General features: G+C 39.6%; 1 protein-coding gene across 32 annotated transcripts in view; it reads right to left on the bottom strand.

Annotated features, from left to right (window-relative positions):
- Window positions 1–27753, bottom strand: part of SORBS1 (sorbin and SH3 domain containing 1) — a 4096285-nt gene that overhangs the window by 1132748 nt on the left and 2935784 nt on the right. For 11 of the 32 annotated variants that reach the window (XM_044056114.1, XM_044056129.1, XM_044056120.1 and 8 more), the window contains exon 1: window positions 9604–9832. The exons of 3 other annotated variants lie outside the window; for them this stretch is intronic. In XM_044056114.1, coding sequence (XP_043912049.1) covers window positions 9604–9635 — 32 coding nt within the window. In that variant the 5' untranslated portion in view covers window positions 9636–9832. Of the gene's footprint in view, window positions 1–9603; window positions 9836–27753 lie in introns of those variants that run through there. 18 more of the 32 variants (XM_044056126.1, XM_044056127.1, XM_044056125.1 and 15 more) reach the window with 11 other exon arrangements.

Here is a 27753-nt window from a genome sequence, read left to right as displayed (position 1 = left end):
GACTAAGGTTGTCTCTAGCTGCTTCCTAGAGTCAAGGGCGGATGGTCTTTTCAAACAGGATATCACTTGCTTTGCTAGTTGTCTCTAAAAATAGTTCATGTGGGTGGTGTTGTTTAGGGACATGAGTATTTCCAGTCTGGCAACTAAAAAAAGAGCTGTTAGAAGATACAACTACAGTCCATCACCCTATACTCCTTGTTGAGTGGATGGACAGTAGTTGTATCTGCTGTCAGCTCTTTTTTAGCTGCTGCGATCATAATAGCAGCATTGACCAAGTGACTATTGGACCAAAACTTTCTGCCCTTTGTGGGCTTAGTAGTATTTTGTCTGGCTTTCTGGGAACACGTTCAAATACATACAGCTCCTATAATGCTTTCCCTGTGGCTGGGACAAAAAGGCAATCTGTCACATGCATTTATCTTTGTTGACTGTGAAAGTCTGACTGGGATGAAACACATTTTCAGTAGAGGCCCCAGGAGAAAAGCTCCACATTCAACATAAGAATACAAAATATATACAAACAATATGAAAAATTACACAATTTCAGTAAATGCAAAGGTGCAAGATATAAAAAAAACATAAAAGGTAACTGTGACAGTTAACCATATTGGATTTCAGTGTATGTGCTTAGGAGAAAGTAGACAATTACGTAGTTCACATACTGAATCCATTCCTATGTCAGCAATAAAAGTGAGCAAGGCAAATACAGCACAGTGTAGAAATTCTGAGGAAGAACAGCTCAGTTAATATTAACAATATTATCATTGCAGGGTACTGTTGGAACAGCCAATTGCTTATGACTTTGAGAGTGAAAAGTAGAAGAGACAGGTAGGAGAAAAACAGCCAGAGCAATTGTTATTCAGGTATCACCATGATGTTGTCCCATATTTTCTCCACTTTTTCATGACTGTCTTCACTGTGTTCCATGGTATATCCAATGCTGTGGAATGTTTTTTGTACCCTTCCCCTTACTGATACCTTTCAACAATCAGATTCCTTTGATGCTTTGCAAGCTCTCTGTGAACAATGCCTTTTGCTGTAGCAGGCAACTATATAAATGTCAGGAAAATCCTACTAGGGCAGGTGAACTTTATTTGGGGTTAATCAGAGTCTCTTTAATTGATGGCAGGTGTGTACCCAAGACGAATGAATGCTGTAATTAAATCGGGTCTATATCACGTTGTCGAAGTCTTAAAAGTTCGAAAGTCATATGGCCGACACCATATGATTGAACTTTTAAAAGTTTGAACGTTTCAACGGAGATCTCCGTACAGTGCAGAATGGGAAGATTTCCATTTTCTGCACTGTAGTGCGATCTCGGAGTTGGTATATTTAAAGAGCGGGGGGTGTGGGGATTGACGCATTAAATCAAAAGGTGTTTCAACTAAATATTAGTTTAAGGGTGGGCATGCACAACAAAGTATTAGTTAAAGGGTGTACACATTTGTGCAACCAGCGTATTGTACGTTTTTAATTTTTTATATTTTTTTCCCCTAACAGATTGTTTATTTTTCAATTGAATTGTACAGGTTACAGGTCACATTAAAGGTGGGAAAAGTTTTGAAATGATTTATTGTGGTCTCATTTTTTTATACTACAAAAACTTGGCATTTTAACAGGGGTATGTAAACTTTTTATATCCACTGTATATAAATATATACATATATTATATCCACTGGTTTTTACCTTTACAACAGCGAAATACACTGGTGCGATTGCTCATATGAGCGAATCGTAACCACAAAAATCAAAACAGCGACAGTTTTCAATGTTCAAAAAATCAGCAAATCGAAAAGCAGATTAGCTGATTTTCGAACATAAATGTTGAATACAAAATGTAATGAAGTGCGCCCCACACACCACCCCTACTTTAATATACTAACTCAGAGATCTCAGTACAGTGAGGAAAGGGACTATTTTCCGATCCCCACTATAGTGCAATCCGCCCATTCAAACCTTTTTGTGTTCATTTGCAAACTTTGTAAACATCCTTTCACACATCTGCTGTTCGCCCGTGCGCAAAATGCACACATGAAGGTAAACCATATCCACTGTAATATATATATATATATATATATATATATATATATATATATATATATATATATATATATATATAATATTATATTATACATACACACACACATTATTCTGAAGTCCAACATATTAAATTGGACGAAAGTGCTAATTACTGGCTCTCTGTGTTTTTTCGACATTGCTATTGGATAATTCTGATTTTTACGAAGTTTTTTGGATATAGTTTCAGTTTTTCGTTGGATTTTAAAGAGGTTTTTTTTTTTTGTGTGTGTGTGTGTGTGTGTGTGTGTGTGTGTGTGTGTGTGTGTGTGTATATATATATATATATATATATATACACACACACACACACACACACACACACACACACACACACACACACACACTCAGTTATTTTATATACATATAACATCCTACAAATGGGCCTCACTGAGACAGATGCCTGGTGTCAAAGCAATGGCCTCAAGCTCAATGCCAAAAAGTGCATTGTCATCCCCTTTGGTAAAAACTCTGTACCCATGAGCTACCACATAGATGGTAGTCTACTTAACACCTAAAGTGTGATAAGAGACCTTGGGACACAGATGGACAGCAGTCTCTCCTTTGATAAGTACATCGCCACAGTAGTTTGGAAATCCTTCTATGTGACACACCTCATCACAAAAGGTTTCTCATCCAGGAAAAAAAGAGGTCATTGTTCCCCTCTATTCATCACTCATTAGACCCATTATAGAGTACAATGCCCCTTTTGGTATGTACCTCACAAGACATCTACAACAACTGGAAAGGCCGCAGAAATACCTCATAAAGAGGATTACCGGCCTCAAACAGATGCCCTACGCAGACCATCTAAAAAAACTCCAGCTTTACTCCGTCGCATATCGCCTACTCAGAGGCGATCTCTGCCTAACATAAAAAGTTCAAACCCAGAGCTGTTGGACATGCTCCAGTTAAAGAAATCCCAATCCCTCCGAGCTACACGCTCTAGGGACCTAAACCTTGTCACCACAATAAACAGAACATGCTGGAGAGATAGATTCCGGTCCCAAAGACTTCCAATACTCTTGAACAAACTACCTATCTATATCAAACAATGCTCCTCATTAGCACTCTTCAAAAAAAATCTTGATGACTGGATGGGAAATAAGAAATTCACCCAGGGATCACCTCTGTGTCTCTGTTCGACAGAGGCACAGGAAAATAATTTTCTTGGGTCGCGAAAGCCAGGGTACCTTTTTGGCTAGGCTTGTATAGGTCCTAGGGCCAATAGCCTAGTACCTACCTATGAACCTATATGCATTTATATATATATATATATATATATATATATATATATATATATATATATACATACATATATATATATATATATATATATATATATATATATATATATGTGTAGATACATATATAGAAAGAAAGATAGAGCGCTACGTAGATATAGATATACATACACACACCCAGAGAGAGAAAGGGATTTTATATGTATACGGAGCACAGACTTAGTTGGTAGATAAAACAAAAATAGACAATTTGCTTTTGCTCAGTTATTCTTAAGAAATATTTGCAATATCTACAGCACTAAAATATGATGTTAACAAGTCCCTAGTGATAACTCCATCACACATGATCAGTCCCACACAGTCATTCCATGAAAACGCTGCAAATAAAGTTTATGGCTGAAGGCCTTGGTTAGCCCTTCCTTCCAGCTCTACAAATAATCATCTTTACCTCAACTTCCCTTAGGCTACATCTGTAATATACCTAGACTGGACTATCCAACTTCAGGAACTACAAATCATTGGGCAGAGCCCCTATTCTACAGCATGATGAACATATAATTGAGTAATCAGTTTCCTGATTCGGATGCCTTAATGCTACTGCCTTTTATACACAACTAATCTCCACCAATACCTCTCTAACACAGTTTGATAACTAAATTGCTAGGGTTACCAGCAAACTTGAATAAAGTAAAAGACATAACAGGTTATGAAGTATCATCATTTTGAACTTGGGTACCATCACAAACAGGTTTATGAAAGAAAGATCCAGGACTGGTCTCCAAGCATTTTCTTTCTTTAGCACTAAAAACATAATTGAATAAAAACCCTTCTAACCCGCAAAGGAGGAAATGGTTCTATCACTCCCTGAGATCATCACCACCTGTGTTTGAAGGACAGGGTGAAATAAGAGTCTGTTCTGGTGGATGAGGAATTAGGGATTTCCTCCAACTGCCATCTGCAACCTTAATGAAAGTTCTTCAGAAGTCATTTGTTTGAAACTATTTGCTGGCAAAGGGAAAAGTGGACATTCAGACTTTCTGGAATGGAAAAGAGACTGCCAGGGTGAGAGGAGGGTCAAGATCATTCTGACTTGTTGTACTATCCTTGGCTTTGGATGGTCCTGAATTCTTTTTGGAGGCCCCTTGCCATTTCTTCTTAAACCTGTTTACCCACATTGTGTTGAGACCATTTTATTTATTTATTTTTTTTACCAAAACAGGATGACATGTTAGAATGCTTTAGAAATTTTAGAAAAGGAGGGCTGAAAAAATCTTAAAGATTCACTGTATCTAATTACTTACCCCTTTCATCACACTTTCTAATAACCTCTGCAGTGAAGGAACTAATAACTAAATCACTTTCTGAGGGATAATTTAAAATCTCATTTTTCACATCATCTAGGAGGTTCTGAGAAAGCAGCCAGGCAAACCTCCTTAAAACAGTACCAGTGGCCATAGCCCTGGAAGAAGTATCAGCTCAGTCATGTACACACTGTAAACAATGAGTCGTGACTTGTTACATACCTCTCAACTGTCCAGATTTTTGCAGAATGCCTAGAATTGTGCCTCATATTTTTGGTCTTTTCCTTATAAAATGTGTGGCTTTCTAGCAATTTACTGAGGACTGAAGTAACTAAACAATGATATACATTTGAGTGTCAGACTTCATATCCTTTAGATAATGCATGTTGATGCAAATCTTGTTATTCTAGCAACCTTTTAAGTTTATAAGAGCAATATTTAAAATTTGACCATATTTTTGAGCCCCCCCCCCCCCCCCCCAACACACACACACACACACACACACACACACACACATTTCTGGCTTTGTTCAGATTTCCTAAGCTAAGAGGTTGAGATGTATGCTTGTACAAGCGAATAAACTAATTTATTTAAAGCAGATTTTTCCTCACAGTAAGAAACTGCAAACAAAACATTCTTCATACTATCACAATTAGGTATAATAAACTTTAATTCAAAATTCTGGAAATCAAAGTTGCAGAAGCATACACTTTTTTTCATACTTATCAACACACCTCCCATCTTTGTCAAAAAGAGTAGGATTGGAACTAACCAAATGTTTAGCAGCAGTAGGATTAACTAAAGCTATAGCAGCTGGGTCAGATTTGTGAAGAGTGCATAAAATAATAAAAGACTGAGGAACTTTATATATACTCTATCTGCCCTTTTAGGGGCAGTGGGCATACTATCAGGAAAACTGCAGAAAGTGATACACATACCCTGCAGTGCTGACCAAACTGGTGGAATGGGTAAAGGTTCTGTAAATTCCTTCCATACCAGCTCATAGTATTTTCTGAGAGGCAGTGTTCTTCCACTGAAACAATGGCATATTCTGAAAATAGTCTCACAGAAAGAGAAACCCCTACAGGGAGAATCAGAAACTGAGGTCTTTTCTCTAAGTATGAATCAGAAAAATTGAGGAGAAAACCCTGTATCTGTTCCTTCACCTTCCTATCCAGTTTCAGCCACATTATGAGAAGGATCAATAGTCTGAATTAAACCCCAATACAAAGTAAACTATGTCTCTCTAAGGAAATATGAGGAGGAGTTAATACAAGTATAATTTTCTTTTTCTTTTAGATAGGAAAAATGGTGCCAGCAGTGTTATTAATAGCAGCAGCAGGGATGGACACAACATTCTCACCAAGCAGGGAAGTCTTCGCTGTTTTCCCGCCCAGGACCAACAAAAGTGTCTCTCCCTTGCCCACTGAAAGGACACCAACAGCTGCAGAGGAGGTGGCTAAGCCCCGGACCATAGTGGCTGTAGGTGCTATACCAGAGGTATCTGGAGCAAAAGATGAGTGGTCTGAAGAACAAGCTTTGACCTCAGTGAAGTCACCCACCTGCAGCTGTGGCAAATTGCCAATCTGCTGTGGTGGCAAAAGCTGTTTGCTTAACTTCTTCTTTTTGTGAATAAAAGAAAGCCCGACCATGGAACGTGTAGCTTGTTCCATGGTCAAGCCAAAAATTGTGACTCTTGCAACAGCAAAACTCAGTAAAAAATCTTTGATAGTCACGTCATAACACAAAAATGCAACAAAAGCACTTTAAAACATTTTGCCAGTCCCAAAAAGTATAGTAAACAATTTTTCCACACACAAAAGTGTTTTTCAATTACTTTAAACAACCTTTAGACTGACAGGAAAAAAAAGGGCACTCCTATTTAAAAGCATGATTAAGTCTTGTAACAGTCCAGTAAAACAAACTCCTACTTAAAAATAACTTTTTTTAAGGAAAGTACAATAAACCATGTGCACTTTAATGTGTAAGGTTTTCCCCAAGGGGAATTTATCTGCCCAGCAAAGGAACAGCAAAAGCCAGCCATCGGTCACTGAAAGCCACAGAGGAACACTCTCTCTAACGGCAGGAAAGCTCTGAGGGTTTTGGCACCCAAACTTATCTTTTTATTTAGCTCAGTTTGAGCTGACTGATGGTTTGGGTGCATGGAAGGTGCCTAACAGCTTTAGAAGTTGGCTGGCTGTTACATCCTTGGCAGGATATAACCCATACAACTAAGGGTACTGCAGCAGTAAATCAATATAATGAACATTGGTGCCTTCCTTTAAACAAATGCCAACCCCAAAAGAACAACCACCATAAAAAAAAAAAAAAAACAGTTAAGAACAGGGGAAAGGAGAATCTACAGCTTCTCAGTGGGTTAGACTGAAGATTTCTGAAGTCAAATCACTTCTGACTACTTAGGAATGACACAATGTGACATAGTCAATCTTTTCACTAGTCTAAATTACTAAAAATATAAGTTATGTCTTCCTGCTTTAAAGCACCTTGATTTACTTGGGCAACTTTTGTTTGTACCGAATCAGTTCAGGGCAAAAATTATTTGGTAAATATCCAAGCTGTAGAATGTTTATGGTATCTACCAGAATGTCAGTTCCATTTGGGTTTTTCAGTGTAAAATATAGTTCATACTAGTTCTCCTAATCACTGAAAAACATTGATTTATTTTCCCATACCTGTTTATCTTGCTCAGAGGTGTAGGATAACTGACCATTATCTTGGCACATAAGAGGTGCAAGGCGGAGAACCAGTCCTGGAAGCTAAGCTAGTCCATCACATCCCCTACACACACATTCACACACATGAGCACTCACAGAGGTCCAGTTTAGACACTGACTTTTCTACCTATCTTTATGTCTTTGGGATATGGAACAAACAGGATACCCCAGGAAAAATCCACGTGTACGCGGGAAGGACATAGAGAGTCTGTCAGACTTCAGAGATCTGGAATGAATAGTGAGGCAGGCAGAAGTGCACACTACTGCACCATGGTGCTATCCATATTATGTTAATTTAGTACTTCTTCCATGAGTGAAACACATCTGAGTTTGATCAACACAAAGAGTAACAACAAAGGTTAACCGGTTGATTATTCATGGAAGCATAATGTCATGACATTTGCTTCTGCTGAGGGGAGGCAGTTTCACAACTGTCAGTTATCACCCTGCCAATGCAGTTTCAAGATACTAATACCAAAAGGATAAAGTCATTTTGCTTCCTCCATTCACTTTATAGTAATAACTAGTCAAATAAAAGCAATGGGCACGTTATTTTCCATTAGGAAGCAAAGTTACTTAGTTAATAAGGATGCCCACGGATACCCTTCTCCCCCTACACCACACTGTTTCACAAAGTTCTTCTCCTACAAATCCCTTTGAAATGTTTTTTTCTTCGAAAGCAGATTCCATGTATGGCTGATTTTGCAGTGGTGACTAGCAGAGTACTATCTGTAATCCAAACAAAATGCTAATATTGCCTAGTAATAAGCAGATTTACCAGTGTACAGTCGCATGCTATTCAAAGCAACAAGACCTCTAGATGTCTGTTCACACAATGGCATATAATATTCAATTGCTGTTGCTTCTGCTGCAGACTGATTTCCTCCCATTGTCTTAGTAAAGTATTTCACCTTTAACATGTTCCGGCTGTAAATTAAAATCAGGCAACTGTTGACATCAATGGAAACACGATAGTAAACAAGCTGGCCATGTGACAGCCCTGTGATGCTTGGCAGGCATGTAGTTTTTATTTTAAGCTTCAAAGAGCTCCTGGTAGTTTCCATTGACAAAGAAAATACGTAAACCCACTTATTTAAAGCCCTGCCACTGTCGCCAGTCACAGAAACAACAACAGGTCCAAATTTGGGCACAGTACTTGGGACTTAAATCAACCACTAGCACCCTCAAAAAAAAAAAAAAAAAAAAACTACAAACGTTCATACAACACAGGGAGTCTGTTACAGTATAAAGCTTGTCACTGTAATGTTTCCACAACATATCGAGCACATCTCACAGAACATAAATCGATAGTGCAGTGATGACGGTATTCTACCAAAATGAAGGGAGACTGTTACAGATTACACATATGAGATGTCACGCACTTCATGACCTTTGGATATAAAAATAACGAATCAGTTGTCACATCTGTTGTTACATACGGATATTAAGGCATTGCTCATCTGTCCTGAACCACTGCAAAAATGCTTCTAATAAAGAGAGAGAAAATTCTCATTTCTTGACTACATACAAAGTCTACACAATTAGAAAATCCAAATATAAAAGGATAACAGATGTCTCACTTTCACTGATACAGCACCGATTTAAGAGTTCCGTGACTCGCAATATTGCCCTGGCTTGCACTAGCATTAAATGATTTCTCATGCTAACACAAAAGAGACTTTCTGCATCAGGGAGAGTGGACATATAAAAAATTTAAAAGAAACGGTGGTAGACCTCTTCCATATATGCCTAATGTACTTTTGTTAAATAATAAAATTCACACTAGTACACCTAAAGTGATCACTGTCTACTTATTTTGGAAAATAAACATGATGCATTCCTTTTTCATTCTTGCATACTATTCCAGTCAACAAAAATAAATATATAGCTAAAATGCAATAAATTACACATACACTAACACAGAGACACACACACACACACACACACACACACACACACACACACACACACACACACACAAATGTCAATATCAGAATAAAGTGGCAAACTAAACCTGCCTGGCACAGAGCATGGCAGCACAGGAGATGTGCAGTGCAAGTGTTCTGGATTCTTCAAACCGATCTGCGTAACTAGCTTTCTATTCTGCACCCCAGCTGCTGCTATAACCCCCTCCTTTTTTATGCCATAGACTTTCAAAATGTTAAAAACTAGTTGCCTGTCTTATTATCCATGGGAACAAGCTGATAGATACTGCTATCAAATAATACAAACATGCAAAATGCTTACAGTTTGTCCATCTTATCAGTCAAAGGGGCCATCCTCTCCTTATGAAGCAACCACTGCAGCAAGCAGTTGAACACACTTTTCTGTTATGTACAACTCTCTTGTTCCTCACACAGGACACAAAAATATGATGAAACTGAAAGCCAAGATGCTGCTTTTAGAAGTCATTCACTTATCACCTCACAAGAAGTTTGGAAAAACCTCATCCTGTTCAGAAGCTTTAAATACTAACATCCACACCCCTCTTCTGTCCAGCCACTGAGCTTAAATTAGCTTTATTTCTTAACTACTTTACTGAGTCTTCCAGCAAGCATTAATCACCCTCCCCCCTCTGTGTAGCTGCCATGAATTCCTTTTGCAATGACATCATGCAAAACAGTCAGAGAGAGGTTGCATGAAATAGTTCACATTTTTGCAGAGAGCAGAAAAGGTAATGTCTACTCAAACTTCTGGGGGGGGGCTTAAATGCAGTTTCGGAAGACTGACCTTCAAAAGATAAAAAAAAAAAATGTAGACATGCTGCAACTGTTTACACCATGAAAGCTTTCTTATTTGTATTTATGTATTACAGATTAGGTCGTGACTATTGTATTTAATTGTTGAGTTACAGATTTGCAAGATGTGACTGATTCTGAAAGCATAAGACACTGGGTAGATATTGCAAACAATAATTTTTAAGAGCTTTACTCTAAACATAGATGTGAGACAAGTCCTTAAGCTAACACATGCTGTCAAGTTTCATAAAAAAAGCCTCCCAAATATCCAAGCCTGCTTAGTTTTCCCATTTATTGCTCGTCTTGTTGCACTTTCTCTTCACGAGCCACTCTGTAATCAACACAGCATCCCCTTCTATTTGTATTGTATATTTGCATTTATGCTTGTGACATCTTCATCTTCTGATCTAGCTCTGACTTTTTTCAGCGTCTACCATAATTACAAGTGCAAAGGTAAATGCAATGCAGTGCATATGAATAACGTAAGGTAACCAATCAAACAATATTTTTTCTGGGAAAAAGGTTAATTTGTAGAAAGTGGCTGGAGGAATGCCTCTTAAATGCCCCAAATTTCACAGAATGTCCAATTTTTGCTATATATTGCTGGTATGTTCCTCATGCAATTTGTGGTTAACTGGCAAATCATTGCAGACTGAAGTCAATAAATAATGACAGATATTTAAGTTTCAGATCTCATATACTTTAGAAAATGAGTGCTAACGCTAATCCTGTTATCTTTCTAAATTTATAAGAGCAATGGTTAAAATCTGTTCCTGATTTTGGGCATTTGAATCCAAATATTTTGATCTGTCCAGAATTCTTGTGCAAAGAGGTTGAGCGGTACAGTTGATGGTCTGGATATGACAGACATCTTAACCACTTAGCCACCACTCGATTTTAATAGCACGATTATTTTTTATTTGTGTTTCTTTTAATGGAGTAAGTGGACTTATCCAAAGAAGAACCAATGAGCCATTTTAGACATGAACCCTACACTGACAGAAAAAAAAAATGGCAAAATACATAAATATATCAGTTCAACAGACAGACATATACACATATATACACTTGTATACTCATATACATATACACAAACACATGAGACTAGAAAATAGATGAACTAATGCGACACTTGTTGCTCAGAACCTAGTTTTATTTTCATTTAAATCCGTTGAACAAATCATCGATGCTTGAAGTCAATAAATTATAACAGATATTTGAGTTTCAGACCTCATATTCTTCAGAAAATGCATGCTACTGCAAAACCTGTTATCTTTCTAAGTTTATAAGAGCAATGTTTAAGATCTGCTCCTGAATTTAGGCCTTTGACCCCCCCAATATTTTGATCTGTCCAGAATTGTGTGCTAAGAGGCTGAGATGTTTGGCTGGTGGTCTGGATGTGACAGACATCTTAACTAGTTAGACACCACTCTTGATTTTAAAAGCACATTTATGTTTTACTTGTTTGTCTTTTAATGGAGTTAGTGCACTTATCCAAAGAAGATCCATTTTAGAGATGGACCATACACTGGTGGGAAAAAAAATGGCAAAATACATAAATATATCAGTTCAACAGACAGACACACGCACACACACGCATGCACTTGCATACTCATTCATATATACACAAACACATGAGACTATAATATAAACAGATGAACTAATATGACACATTGTCCAGAACCTAGTTTTATTTATTGGTGTTATTTTCATCTAAATCTGCTGACCAGCATAGTGCACTGATCCAAGGGAACTTATTTTAGCATCAGCTGGGGTATGCAATACACAAATAAGATATACAAAGAACATCAATAGTACAAGCAATAAAACACTGAAGCATATCAAACACCAAAGCATTTCAAACATTGGAGGAAAGAAGGTAGACTGCAAAGAAAATGTGAAAAGGGATTCTAGTAAAACTGGCAGTTATCTGTAAGTTGCATCATGGATACAGCTGTCGAGTAGCAGATAATGCTGGTGACATGGATAATAAAATGGCTTGAGTTGATTAGAACTATTAGACTGCGAGGAATGAGAGAGTATATATTAGAGAAAGGGAAGACAAAGAGTTGTTTGAAGGAAGGAGTGTGGCTCTGTCACTAGGATGGAGGATTTGAGGGGGAGAGATAGAAAGGAAGCTAGGTGGATGTCTAGTCCAGATACAGATTTGCTGTATCAAGGACTGTCTGTAAGCTTCTGAGTCCCCCCAAGCCTTTCTGTGTTGGAGGGAAGCCTTCTAGCTTATCAGTGGGAGTGATAAGCACTAGGTAGCCTATCTCCACAAGAGGAGTGGTTTCTGGCCCAGAAATTATTGGCCGTTTGGGCTGTTTTTCCATCCCTTTCAACTTTCTGGTTTAAAAGCCCACGTTTGCATGGGCTTGCGCTTGTTTAAGCTCCACGGATACAGTTTTGGCATCATGCAGACTGCAAGAGCATCAGGAAGGAGAAAGAGATACTCTAAGTGCCTCCATTTTTATTTTTTCCTAATTTACTGCTGTCTGCGCTTGTTTTTAATCGTTTTTTAATTTAATTGCATTTATTTAAACTGTAGTTGCTTTAATATTGCTCCACACTCAAGTGTGCTAGCTTGCACTGCATCTGAATTGTTTTTACTGCTTTTTTAGCTGCTTTTCTGTAAAAAAACAAAACAAGTTTTAAGCTTGTTTCCCTCCTTTCCTGTAACTAGTCTAGTTCAGTTACAGATTTCCTGTATCTAGGACTGTTTGTAAGCTTCTGAGCCCCCTAAGCCTTTCTGTGTTGGTGGGAAGCCTTCTAGCTTATCAGTGGGAATGGTAAGCACTAGGTAGCCTATCTACCACAAGATGAGTGGTTTCTGGCCCAGAAATTGTAGTTTTATTTATTTATTTTACATTTGTTAACCGGGGGTGTCTGTCTGGGCCAGAGGCCCTTTTTCAGCAGAGGCCCGGGGAGAAAAGCTCTACAGAGAAAGACAAATTATAAATACATTTAGGTGTATTGCATCACAATACATATAAAGTTTAGGAATAACATATTTTACATTGGTATTAAGACAGTACAAATGTAGGGAAACAAAGAACATTCATTAATAGTAATAATAGATAATAAGATTCCAAAGTATACATTTGTGGATTTAAACACAGTACACTACTTAGCATAGTACATTAGATTATTTTTACAATACTAATTAAGACCGTTTCAGCAGAGGTAGGTAAACCTCTATTAGTAATATGTGTTACTGCCAGTTGTTACTGGAATAGTGATAGTATTAGCTTATGTCTTGGTTTAGATTGTAGCAGTAATTTAACTTGAACAAATTTAGTTGAGAAGTAGGTATTTAGTAAGGTAAGATGGGCATAAGTAAATGTGTATTTTTTGATTGCTCTAGCCTGGTGAGCAGTCATGGTACTGCCAGCTTTCGGTCAGATGTTGCCTGATGAGTTTTTTAAAGGTGGCTTTAGAGGATGTGCTTTGTATGGTAATGGGGAGGGTATTCCATTTTTTTGCCACTGTATAATGAATCACCAAAACTATTATTGCTGTTGGAGACTTGTAATAATAATTTGCTTGATGATCAAAGAGGCCTTGTGGCTGAGTGCTGTTGTACTAGGTTATTTAGGGCATGACACTTATTGGGGAAGTAATATAAAGAATGGCAAAGGCAGAGCTGATTATAAGTCGGTAGGTTAGTGGAGCTGGTATAGAGCAGTACAATGGTGGGATCGATATGGGCAGTTAGTAGCAAAGCGGGCAATTCTGTTGTAACAGGCTTCCATTTTGCTTAGGTCAGTTTTATTAAGATTAGTTATAATGAGGGATGCATAGAGTAGGGTGGACAGAAGTTGGGAGCATGCAATGGTGGGCCTTGTATTGTTGGTGAGGAATGGTTTAATGCGGTAGAGAGATCATAGTTTGGCATGTACTTTTTTATGGTCAAGTTGACATGACTGTCAAATTTTAGGTGACAGTCTATGGTTATTCCTATTAGCTTGGCCTGTGTCACTGGTATGATAGGGGTGGAGGTTTTAGAGTAGACGGTGAACTGACTGCTATTGATGTTTTTATTACAACTGGTTCTAATCATTAGCTGTGTTTTCTTGGGATTGAGGATAAGTTGGCCTTGGTAAGGTAGTTTTCTACATCAGGGAGTCTGACTGAGTAGTTTGCAGGAGGGTGGGAGTATTTTGTGCAGCTCAGATTAGAGTTGTATCATCTGCATACTGAAATGATAGAAGCATGTTGAGTGGAGGTATGAAGGTCATTTGTACAAATTGTGAAAAGTAGAGGTCCTAAGATAGACCCCTGTGGGACTCCTGTAGTTACGGGTAACACAGGTGAGAGAGAATTTTCCCATTTCACAGCCTGGTATCTGTCAGTTAAGTAGTTGTGGAACCAGATTAGAGTGGATTTAGATTAGGTTATAGTGGTATAATTTATTTAACAGGATTTGATGGGATACTGTATCAAATGCTTTGAACATATCCAAAAAGACAGTTGACACATGAAGGCCTTTATTTTTGAGTTGGTTTATTGTGTCCGTGAAGCTGAGTAGGGCTGTAGTGGTGTAGTGGGCTGGTCTGAAACCATGTTGGGTAGGGGATAGAATATTTGTTATCCATTAGGTGTTTTAGTACTTGGGTATGAATGCACTTTTCTAAGATTTTGGCCAGGGGGGAGAGTATTGCAATGGGTCTGTAGTTGTTAAGTTCAGTGGAGGTCCCTCCTTTGTGTATGGGAGTAGCATGGTATATTTTTCAGAGTTTGGGCACATAATTTTCAGCAATGGATCTTGTTAGAAAAATGCATAATAGCAATATGCATGCTTAGTGCAATAAAGGCTTAATACATTTATTCTGTTCATGCTGTATGAATCTGCACAGCTACTAAAAACTTAATAAAAGACACCTTATTCTGCTTATGTAATGAAAATATGTGCAGCTACCAGAAACTTAACAAGAGATTTTATTCTGCTTATGCCATGAGAAAATGTGCAGCTGCTAGAAGCCTTGATAAAGAAAACAATAGATGCTTGAAAGCTTAAACCATAGTCAGCACTACTTGTACCAAAGCTAGAAATGTACCTTGAATCTAGACAAAATGTAACATGTATTAGAACTGTACAATAGAAGAGTTGAAGAGTCAAGGTGGGCTAAAATAAGCCCAAGGCCAGGTTGTTTTTCTCAAATGTTTTTGTAAGACAGCAATAATCTGACCATGTCAGCAATAAGTCTGGTAACATTATCTGTGTAACATACATAAAGCTGTGTCCAACTACGTCAGCAGTAGATTAGTAACATTTTCTGTGTGACATAAAGAGAACTGTATATGAATAACATACTGATCACCAGAAAGTTAGACAAACCTTGTACCTATATGCTTTGTCTCCTTGCTGCAAGTAATAAAGGGTGCCTTGCTTGAACCTAACGTGCATTGATCTTTGAAGTTTTTCCATTTACAGATTGGTCCTTCGGACCGGAACCCTCTCTTCGCCTCGGATCAGACGGCCAGGTGGCTGAAACCGTACGGGGAAGAAACCAAATCAGTTCTTCTTATATGGAAAGTCCTCTGACTGAATTGTCATCAAAACAGGCCAGCCACTTTCTGATCTGTGACTGAAGGACGGGTCTCTGCGAATCGGTGATCTATCACGTGGGCTCAGGTAAGGTGAATCTACTTTCTTCTGTTTTCTGTTTTAGATCAGGGACTAGATGTGTATTGTTTTTTGTCAGACTGTATTTTTCTTACAGTCAGGGATAAAAAAAGGTACTGTCTTGTCATAGATCAGGAGAAACAGAATAAGTAGGCAGTCATTCTGAAGAGACTATAACAAAATCCGTGGTACACATTAAAATTAGAGAGGTTACGTAACAATCAAAGGTAAAATAAAATGGGTAATAATTGCATAAAAACACCCCAGAACCTGCCGTTAACGGAAGACACAAAATATATGCAGTCGCAGCGCGCCGATAATATTAGATATTTTTCAAAATGGGTTAATAAGTATGAATTTGATGGAAAATTAGAAAAAATCCTCGCTTATCAAACTTATTAAACAACTGAAAAATGATTCCAAGGGTCAGGTAAAAAAACAACGGCGGTTAGGAATTCCTCAAGCACACAGGTGGCTGGAGGAAGTAAACCGTAGGGACCAGAAGAACAAAGATTCAAAAGCAATGTTTTTAGATAAGGAGGATAATAACTTAGTAATAGCATCAGCACCTCCACCTCCCTTACCAGAATATGAAGCGAGTGAACAGGTTAGTCCACCCCCACTATATCCTGTGGTCAATGAAGATAGAGATGTTATAAAACTAAAACTAACTAAAATCAGAGATCCCATCGGGACCAAGTCCTGAACAAAGGCAAATAATTCAGAAGAAGGTATCGAGTTATGGCAAATAGTTAAGAATTCACGATCTATAGGAGAAGAAGAAGAAATATGCCCGCTTATAGAAGTACCTAACCCTCAGGCAGGTCAAGACAATCAGGACCCAACTATTTTAGTATATAGACCTTGGACTCCGGAAGATATCCGGAAAGCCACTGAGGGAATTCCCCATCCGAAGATTAATTTTAGAAAATTCTCAGAAGACTTATAAGGAATGAGGTTAAGTTATAACTTAAACGGAGAAGAAATAGAAAAGGTAGTTAGACAAACTGTAGGGCCAGATTGGTACATGATTTGTGGCAACTGGAATCCTCGTGATGCTGCACAAAGACCCCTCCCACATAGCAGCGCAGAGTTAGACACTAGAGTTAAAGGTCTTACAGACCGCATCTCTGAAAAATGGAAACCTAGGGCAGACTGGACTTGCATTAATCAATGCATCCAACAAGAAGGTGAAACAATTGACCGGTACTATGCCAGATTGTTAGAATGTTTTAATAACCACTGTGGAATGCAGGTTCCCGAAGATCAAACGCAAGATTCCCCATATGAACAGCAGTTAAAGAATGCATTTTTAAAAGGCAGTAGCACGCCTATAAACAGTTTTATTACAAAACACATGGTAGACCACCGTACAAGCAGGTTACAATCATTACTTGAATATGCTGGGCATGCCAAAAGGCATTTTAATAGCAAAAAGAAAAAGAAGGCTCAAGTATTTTCTGTAGAAGACGGAGCAGAAGTTTATGTAGTACAGTCTGGGAAAAAGGGCAAGAAAAATGCACAGGGAAACAAGCAGTCTAATCAGCGATCAGAGGACTTTGAAGGGAGTAAGAAAAGGGGAGAATGTTTTAAATGTGGTAAAAAGGGACATTTGGCAAGGGATTGCAGGAAAAATAAGAAAGCAACAACGGAAGACAAAGAGGGTGAGGACTGACTATATGATAGTCAAGAATCACTAGAAGGGGCCAGAAAAGAAAGGACACATGAGAATGTGAAAGAGGGAGTAGAGGAAGTGCAGGAAGTTAGCGACAATGAAGAAAATGAAATATTAGACCTAGCTTTATTGAGCTAGGAGCTCTATTGAGCAGACACAAAACCAGAAGTTACACTCTTGGTAGAAGGGAGGGAGGTCAAATTTTTGTGTGATTCAGGGGCATCACGGACCCTGATACACACCTCCAAATTACCAGAAAACACAGAGCCACCTGATTACATACTGGTCAAAGCAGCTAATGGACAGCTGTATCAGGAGCCCCTCTCCCGTAACATTGCAATAACTGATCCAGTTTCAGGATTAACACAGAGAAGCAAAATTGTAGTTTCTGCAAAATGCCCAGTAAATCTCTTGGGCAGAGATCTTATGCAGATATTTGGTATAGCAGTAGTCCCAACCATGCAGGGTATGGAAGCACAGCGACAAACTAACACCTTTGTGGTGCAATCGGGGGGTGAAATGTTTTACTGGTACAGCCAGGACTTAGTTATGACTGGTCCAGGGACTGTGACCGAGGAACTAAAAAACGTAGCCATCAGCAAGTTTACCTCCCTTGACATTGATAAGAAACACCTGTTGCACTGTACCCTGTATTTTTGTAACACACCAGGACCTGATGAGGAATATGAGAAAGAATTATTTAAGGATCATACAAATTGATACTACATGACCTGTACTGGGACATAGAGGGGAACAGTGTAGCCAGCTGTTCACTGCCCCAAGAGTTTTTTGCACTTTATAAATCTAATCGATTACCACATGTTAGCTTAACCAAAAACAAAAATATAAAATGGGCAGACCTAAGAGAGAAAGCCACGAAATGGGAGAAGCAAACAGAACTGAACTGCCAGGACAGGGAATACAAGTACAAAAACTGAATTGGGTAACTCAGACAAACCCAGCTGTGCACTTGCAATCTTGCAAAGACAGCTGATGGACACTCCTATTAAAGGAGGAAGAAAACGCCTTGCGAGATATACCAGAGACTCTCTGGTCAACAGGAAAATCAGATGTAGGACTAATTCGTACAGCAGGGCCAGTTACTATCACACCAAAGTCAGCATTTAGACCACAAAAAAGACAGTATCCCTTAAGAAAGGATGCAGAGACAGGGATAAAGCCTGTTATAGCAGCATTACTTAAAGGAGGGATACTAGTAGAATCTCCTGATTCACCATGTAACACACCCTTATTTCCAGTTAAAAAGGTCAATGGAGGGTGGCGTATGGTCCAGGATTTACAAGCAGTAAATGATGCGGTAATACCAAGGGCACCCACATTGCCAGATCCACACACCCTGTTAAATGACATAAAACCTCAACAAAAGTATTTTTCTGTGGTAGACATTAGCAACACATTCTTTTCAATACAGATACACCCTGATAGCCAGTATTGGTTTGCATTTACATGTCAGGGAAAAAGATATACATATACATGCCTACCACAGGGATATTGTGAAAGTCCAATGATATTCTCACAAGAAATGGCAAGCAACTTGGCGGGATTCAACCCACCAAAAGGCAGTCAGGTTTTACTTTATGTTGATGACATTTTGCTGGCGGCCCCCACCCAGCAGGATTGTAGGGAAGATACCATAACACTTCTATGATTTTTAGCCGCTGAGGGACATAAGGTAAACAAAGATAAACTGCAGCTATGGAAAAAACAGGTCAAATACCTAGGATATGTAATATCCAAGGAAGGTAGAAAGTTAGATGAGGACAGAAAAGTAGCAATTTTGCAAGCACCAAAACCCACTACCAAGAAAGAAATGATGTCCTTCCTGGGTACAACTAATTTTTGCAGAAGCTGGATTCCAAACTATGCCTTGGAATCTGCACCTTTAACTGACCTTATATATAAGACGCCTATGGCAGCGCAGGATTTGTTACAATGGACACCAGAGGCAGAATCTGCCTTTTGTAAGCTAAAGTAGTTAATAGCGTCCTCACTAGTTCTGGGATTGCCAAACTATCATAAACATTTTTTCCAGACTGTAGATTGCAAGCAGGGTTATATGACATCAGTATTAACACAACAGCATGGGGATAAGCAATGCCCCATTGCTTACTATTCATCACAACTGAACCCAGTGGCACGGTCTTTACCCCACTGTGTACAAGCAGTAGTTGCAGCTGCAATGGCAGTACAGGCTTCAGCCTCAGTGGTCATGTTCCACCCTCTCACGTTGAGAGTACCTCATGCAGTCGCGATCATTTTACTGCAAGAAAAGGTGGCATATCTCTCCCCTGCTAGGCATCTTTCCTGCATGACTATATTGTTCAACCAACCTCATATGACAATTGAACGATGTACAACTTTGAACCCTTCTACTCTGCTCCCAACCCCTGCAAACGGCACACCACACTGCTGCCTGCAGGTAATTGAGCAAAAGACACTACCTAGAAAAGATCTCACGGACGTCCCCTTGGATAATGCCGAGGTGACATATTATGTGGATGGCTCATGCAAAAGGAGTCCTGCAGGAAAAAACCTAGCAGGATATGCAGTAGTCTCTGATACTGAGATTGTAGAAGAAAAATCCTTACCACACAATTTATCTGCACAGGCAGCAGACACGGGCATGTACATTAGCAAAAGGTAAATGTGTAAACATTTTTACTGATAGCCAGTACGCTTTCTCCACTGTACATGTGTTTGCACAACAGTGGAAAAACAGGGGAATGATAACATCTACTGGCAAACCTATAAATCATGCACAGTTTATTTTAGATCTTTTAGAATCTATTCAGTTACCTCAGAAAGTGGCCATTTGCAAATGTTCAGCTCACACCAAGCAACAAGATAGGATTTCAAAAGGTAATGCAAGAGCTGATACAGCTGCAAAACAAGCAGCTACAGAAGTATTTTTTTTAAATGAGGAATTACAACCCTCTGAAACTTTAGATCTAGACATGTTAAAAACAATGCAGACACTCACTATGCAAGCTGAAAAACAGCGATGGGTAAAACGAGGAGCAATCCTCGAAAAAGGGCTGTACATCTCTAAAGAAGGAAAACCGATACTGCCCTCTAATTTTTTTCGCTATGCAGCATTGTTGAGCCATGGCCAGTGTCATGTCTCAACAGGGGGGATGATACAGATGGTGAACCAAGTGTTCACAACGTACGGATTTACAAACTACTCTAAAAATTTCGTTTAATGTGTCAGATTTGTAACAAACATCATGCACAGGGGGGCGATAAAGCCCAAGCAAGGGAGTTTCCCCACACCACCATGTACGTTTCACACTATCTGTATGGATTTCATAGAACTGAACAAATGTGAAAATAAGAAGTATTATCTTGTCATTATAGATATGTTTTCCAGGTGGGTGGAAGCCTTTCCAACCAAAAATCCAGATGCAGCTACAGTGGCAAAAGTACTTGTCAAGGAAATTATTCCTAGGTTTGGCATTCCGGAAAGAATCTACAATGACAATGGTACACACTTTGTAAATCAAACCAAACAGCAGTTGAGTAAGCATTTTGGTATTTCTTTAAAAAATCATTGTGCATACCATCCGCAGTCTGCAGGGCTGGTTGAAAGGCATAATGGTATACTAAAAAGCAAATTGAGAAAATTAATAGCTGAGACAGGAAAAACTTGGTTGTACTGTTTATCCCTGGCACTGTTGAACATGATAACTGTCCCTACAGAAAAGGATTGACTCCTTTTGAAAAACTGTTTGGAAGAGCTTATTATACACCCCAGTGGAAACTTCTCATGTCATCGGACCAGGAAGCTAATTTCACACTAGCTGAATATATGAAAAAGTTGTTGAGTTCTAAACATCTGTTGCAGTCAAATTCTGTTTCAGATAAAAAACAAACCGAAACATTGGAAGTGGCAGTGACACCAGGAGACTGGGTATGGATTAAAATCGTGAAGTGAAAGAACTGGGCATCGCCAAGGTGGGAAGGTCCTTACCAGGTGCTTCTTTCGACACCTACTGCAGTCAAGATAGCGGAACGAGCTTCGTGGATACACCTGATGCACTGCAAGCTGGTAAAAAACTTTGAATTGGACAAAGATCTTACCTCTCCATCGGGACCCTAAGCACAAAGTCTGGCTACAAAGGGGGGTCAGATGAATAGGAACTGATCTGTCTCAAACCCAGTGAAGAAACCATCGGTGCTGAAGGTCCTATTAGGGCAGAGAGTAAGATCACGTGTCCAAAGTGAGATGACGGAATCCAGTAAGATCCAAATACACCTACTTGGAAGAACCGGAGAAAACGGAAATGCAGAACAACCGTTTCCACAGAAGTATTACATGAACATCCTGTTGACTGTACTGGTAACAATAATCTTTTTATTGTGGCCATTTCTTTTCTCAGCCACACAAGTAGAATTAAATAAGTGTGCAGAGTGGCACCTGACCTTCAATACTTACCAGGCAATCAAATATGTGTATGCTGAAACCTTCAATGTTTCGAATTGCTGGATTTGCACAGCTCTACCAACAGCATATGGGGGATTACTGTTAACTTCAGTTCCCCTAGGGGCTAATAAGACCTGGGAAAACTTAATTCATGATACATCAAATGTCACATCAAAAAATAAAGTAGCATTACACTTGTCTATTTGACAGAAGGGAACTGTGTGTTTTTATAAGAATGATACAGTCAAGGTGGGATGGAGCTATTGCAATGTAACTGTTCCCTATAGATGCTACACTAAATCTGATAACATCAGATCCTATTGCAACACGAGCTATGATTCATTTGTTGAACTGATGCGTAGGACAGTTGAAGAAGTAAAACATGATGCTGTCCTCTACAAACAACTGTCCATAATCGACATAAAAATGTTTCACACAGAGCAAAGGTATAGTAAAGTTACTACTAAAGTGGAAGATTGTTACTTTATATGCGGAAGAAAAGCATATAAATGGCTACCCGAAAATTGGTCCGGCATTTGTTTTTTGGGGTATCTGGTTCTGGCCATACGTGTGAGGATGAAATGCACCGGACAACCGAGAACTTAATACCAGCTTTAATAAACGTTAAACGTTTGGCAAACACCACGTTTTTCGTCACATAAATCAGACTTCATCAGACCTGTCTGTGACGAAAAACATGGTGTTTGTCAAACGTTTAACGTTTATTAAAGCTGGTATTAAGTTCTCGGTTGTCCGGTGCATTTCGTCCTCACACAGTGCAATTTTTTTTGTTTATTGGTTTTTGGCTTGCACTGCGCTTCGTTCATTGTTTTTATTGGTTCTGGCCATACGACACACGACAGTTTTACCTCAAGGGAAAATTTGGAATGTCCGAGAAATCAAGAAGCCTGTCAATCCAGTGGGACAAATCAATGCACCCTGGAAAAACCATCATGACTTAGGCCCAGGGAATAACAACGGGCTGTCACACATGGATCTGAGTGATACTGTTATATCATGGGCAGGCGTACTACCAACATATGGAGCAACAAAATAAATCTGGGAACTGAGAAAATTGTCTAAGCTTCTCGAAATAATGAGTAATGCAACCTTTTCTGCCCTAGAATTGGTAACCGATGAACTGACCACCATGAGAACAGTGGTACTTCAAAATCGCATGGCTCTTGACTTCACCCTAGCAGCGAGAGGAGGTACGTGCGCTTTAATCCAGGAGGAGTGCTGTCCATACATTCCTGACCACAAACACGAGATAGACAACCATCTTGAGGTAATTCAGCAGGTGTCGGCCATGACCAAACCGGGACCAAATCCATTGACGGACTTTTTTCAGAAACTGTTTGGGGGTTGGGGCAGCATCCTGATGAACATTCTGATTGCCATCTGTGTAGGGATAGCCCTACTGATGGTGTGTATGTGCTGCTGCATCCCCTGCATAAAAGGACTAATTAAAAATTTTGTAGACATTTCAGTTTCAGAAACCTTGTACCAGGATGCTGAACTCTAAGAATTACTAAAAAACTGAAAATGCTTTCATGGGCTTAAACTAAATGACTCTCTAACTGCAAATCCTGAGTAGGAAGAGGTTAAGGGAAGAAAAAAACTGTTTATGCTTGTTTTGAAAGTAAAATAAAGTATTAAAAGGGGGGGAATGTTAGAAAAATGCATAATAGCAATATGCATGCTTAGTGCAATAAAGGCTTAAAAGGGTTAATACATTTATTCTGTTCATGCTGTATGAATCTGCACAGCTACTAGAAACTTAAAAGACACCTTATTCTGCTTATGCAATGAAAATATGTGCAGCTACCAGAAACTTAATAAGAGACATTTTATTCTGCTTATGCCATGAGAAAATGTGTAGCTGCTAGAAGCCTTGATAAAGAAAACAATAGATGCTTGAAAGCTTAAACCATAGTCAGCACTACTTGTACCAAAGCTAGAAATGTACCTTGAATCTAGACAAAATTAACACATGTATTAGAACTGTACAATTGAAGAGTTGAAGAGTCAAGGTGGGCTAAAATAAGCCCAAGGCCAGGTTGTTTTTCTCAAATGTTTTTGCAAGACAGCAATAATCTGAGCATGTCAGCAATAAGTCTGGTAACATTTTCTGTGTAACATACAGAAAGCTGTGTCCAACTACGTCAGCAGTAGATTAGTAACATTTCCTGTGTGACAGGAAGAGAACTGTATAAGAATAACATACTGATCACCAGAAAGGTAGACAAACCTTGTACCTACATGCTTTGTCTCCTTGCTGCAAGTAATAAAGGGTGCCTTGCTTGAACCTAATGTACATTGATGTTTGAAGTTTTTCCTTTTACAGATCTATTTATAAGTGTTGAGATTACGATTGCAATAGCATTTGCTGTAAGTTTTAAGAAGTAGCTAGGGAGTTGGTCAGCTGTGGTTGATGAGGTTTTAGTTTAGTGAGCATACTTTTAATGGAGCTGGTGGATACTGTTTTGAGAGTAAAGCATGAATTAGTATCATCTATGGTGGGAGGGATGGTGAGGTTGGAATTGTTCTGTGGTACTATGGATAGAACTGAATACACAAAGTGGGAGTTGAATAGTGTTTCAATAGGACGTTTAGTATCAGTGTGGTTAGTTTGGGGGTATCCGTTTGGGTGGGTTTTAGTAACTGGTTTATGCTTTTCCAGAATTTCTGGGGATTGTGTTGGTATTTAGTTTGTAAGGTAGTACAGTAGTTTTTTTTGTCCTGCCTACATGCACTTTTTTGCATGGTTGCACAGCTCTCGATAGTTAGTTAGGCTTTGTATGTCCTTAGTTCTTTGACAGTAGAGCCATGCAGTGTCTCTATACTTAAGGATTTGTTTGGTTTCTTTACTGAGCCAGCGGTTTTGAGAGGCTGTAACTTTAACCTTACGCAGCAGGGCTACACTGTCTAGCTGTTGTAGAAATGTTTTGTTGAAGTAAGCTACAGCCTGGTCAAGAGGGAGGGTTTTTAAAGGGGTCCAGTCACAGTTGTAGAGTAAGGTTTTGAGGACCTCAGGAGATAAATCTGTTGTGCTTCTTGTTGATCTATAAGTAGTGCTCTTGTATTGGCTTGTTTTTCTACGTATTATGTACATTAGGTTGTGGTCACTTAAACTGTCTGGGAGACTGCCTATGTGGGAATACAGTGTGGGATTGCTGGTTAGGGCCCAGTCCAAGATAGATTCCCTTCTAGAGGATTTATCACACCAAGTAGGAAATTGGACTAGCTGCTGATAGCCATGTAGATTTATTAGATTACTTGGTGCTTCTGATACACAGGTAAACCAGTCTTTGTTGAAATCCCCCAGAATGAGGGTTTCTTATGAGTACAGGTTCATAGGTAGGTATTAGGCTATTGGCCCTAGGGCCTATATAAGCCTAGCCAAAAAGGCACCCTGGCTTTTGCCACCCAAGAAAAGTATGTAGTAGAACACCAGGATAAAAAGTCTTCAAGGCTAGCAGATTTATTGCCAGGTGGGATATAGATGGCAATAATTGTGATGGACTTTTTCGGGTTTAGTTGGAGATCACTATGTCCCAATTACTGGAGGTAGGGTATGAGTTGGGGATGTTAAGTTGGACTTGAATAGTATGGTAGTTCCACCTCCCTTACGTAGGGGTCTATCTTGCCTAATGATATTGTAGCCGGCTGGGAGAATTTCTGAGCCAGGTATGTTATTATTTAGCCAAGTTTCTGTTATAGCAACTATATCTGGAGAGTAGTGTGCTATAGTGGCCTGGAGTGCTGGTATTTTATTTTTGATACTTCTAATGTTGATATTTAGTATTGAGAGATGGTTTTGTTTTGTCATTCTTGGGTGTTTGCCCAGGGAAAGATAGTTGGGGTTGTTTGTTTTGTTGTTTGTGCCAAAAAGGTTTGTGTTGGACAGGATGGATTTGGGCCTGGGTTGGGGTGGATGTCCCCACTTATTTTGAGCCTGGTACTATGACTGAAACTGTGGTTCAGATGCTTGAGTTTGGAGATGAGCATAAGAAAGTATTGTGTTTTTTTGGAGTTGGAGTGAATGCATATGTGTTTTGTTTTAAATTGGTCAGTTGTGGTGTTCTTGAAAAGTTGTGGGGAGATATTAATATAATGTGAGGAGTCAGTGTGTGGGAGTGCATTGTATAGTGTTGGACTATTTAGTTTAGTGATATGTACGGATTGATAGCATGTGCAGGTATATAGAATTATGAGAAGGCAACTACGACTCAGTTGCATGATAGTCATGGCTATGTAAGGGAGAGGTGGTTATATTTGGAGGTGTGGTTAAGAAAAGTAGGGATGTATTATATATGAGTGGAGGTGTGGTTAGGACAAATAGGGATGTATTATATATGAGTAGTTGTGTGGTGAGGGGTGATGTAATAATGACTTGTGGAGATGTGAGTGGTGGAGAAGGTGTGAGGTGTAGGTGTGGTAAGGCTTGTATAAATGTAGAGGTAGTGGGAGGCGGGGCTGAACCCACTAGGACAAAAAATGGGTAGCAAAAAGTAAGTGATACTTTTCTAAATTGTACTTTTGTATGCTATAACGTTACTCAAAAGACAGCACTACACTGACTCAGGTTGCCCTTGCGGCACCAGAGTGTGAGAATAACAAGAAATAGGTTATAAAATGGAGGGTGCCAGCTGCCGGTAGAGTGAGCTTTAATATAGAGGTGTTGCGAGAACCTAGAGTTCTCCTGGAGTCCATAGCAGTAAATACCTAGAGAAACATAATAGCCTTTGCATACAGTATCCAATGGGTGTGTCCAAAATATTCTAATCAAACTTTAAACCTCCCAACATCCAAATATGTTCTGATGTCGTACAATCCCACATCAGTATATTATTACATGTCATGCTGCATTCCCTACTTAATATGCCATAGAACCCCAAAAACCAAGGTTACAAAATACAGCCAGGGAATCATAATAGCCCTCGCAAATAGGCATGTTTCAAAATGTTCACGTCACACGAGACGAGTGAAGTGGCATAAGTAGTTCAGCGACCTCATTGAAAAGGTCGCTGATGAGAACATCCGCTTACCGTACCTGTCCATGGTCCTAGATTCCTTATTAGGAGGATTGACAGGAACCGAAGGATCAGCTAACTCCTTCTTAGTGGCCGCAGCCACCACCATGGCATCAACGGGGACACCTTTGGATAAAAAATCTTTATCTCTAGGGGCAGTAATAAATTTAGATGGCCTCCTCGGGGTGGGTTCCACTGAATCAGGAGCCGTCCAGGCCTTCCTTGCCACAACTTCCATAAGGGGGTCAAAGGGAGGGGACACCCAGGAGGTAGAAGGGCGAGAGCCAAACGCCTCAAGATACACTGACTCATCCTCCGAAGGGTTAAGGGCTGGCCAGTTCCCCCTCTGTTTCAGGATCTCAAGGATGTCAGCAAAGGAGACATCCTCAGAGGGGGATCGAGGGGAACCTTCAGATTCCTCTAAGTCAGTGTCAGAGGTGATAGACTCAGGGGAGTCGATGTGCTTCCTCTTGCACTGACTCTTCCTAGGGGGATCTCCTACCAGGTCAGGAGAGGCCTCGGAAAAGGAAGAAATTCCCAATGGGGAAACTTGAGAAGTTGGCTCTCTGCGGTCTAATGCAAGGGGGTGGGTAGAAATCACCGCAGGCACTGAAGATGGAGGGGCTGACGGAGCCGACTGTGGGACAGACTCTGGTTCTAGCACGCTCCGCATGACCTCGAAAGCACCCCTATCAGGCAAGACCGGAGGTCCCCGCTCCGAAGAGACAAGGACCCCCCTGGCACCGACAGGGATGGCTCTGAGGCCAATGTCGGAGCTGAACTCACCAGTGCCGAAGCCCCGAGAGGGAGAGCGGGGTCGGACAAGGGTCCGATGCCACTCGCCCCCTCGGAGCCGACGAGGGAAGCTCGGCGCC

Source organism: Protopterus annectens, chromosome 14.part0, assembly GCF_019279795.1.
Source record: "Protopterus annectens isolate FY-2018-M chromosome 14.part0, PAN1.0, whole genome shotgun sequence".
Classification (NCBI taxonomy): domain Eukaryota; kingdom Metazoa; phylum Chordata; order Ceratodontiformes; family Protopteridae; genus Protopterus; species Protopterus annectens.
The sequence above is the reverse complement of the archived record's forward strand: the minus strand, read 5'-3'. Positions and strand labels throughout refer to the sequence as shown.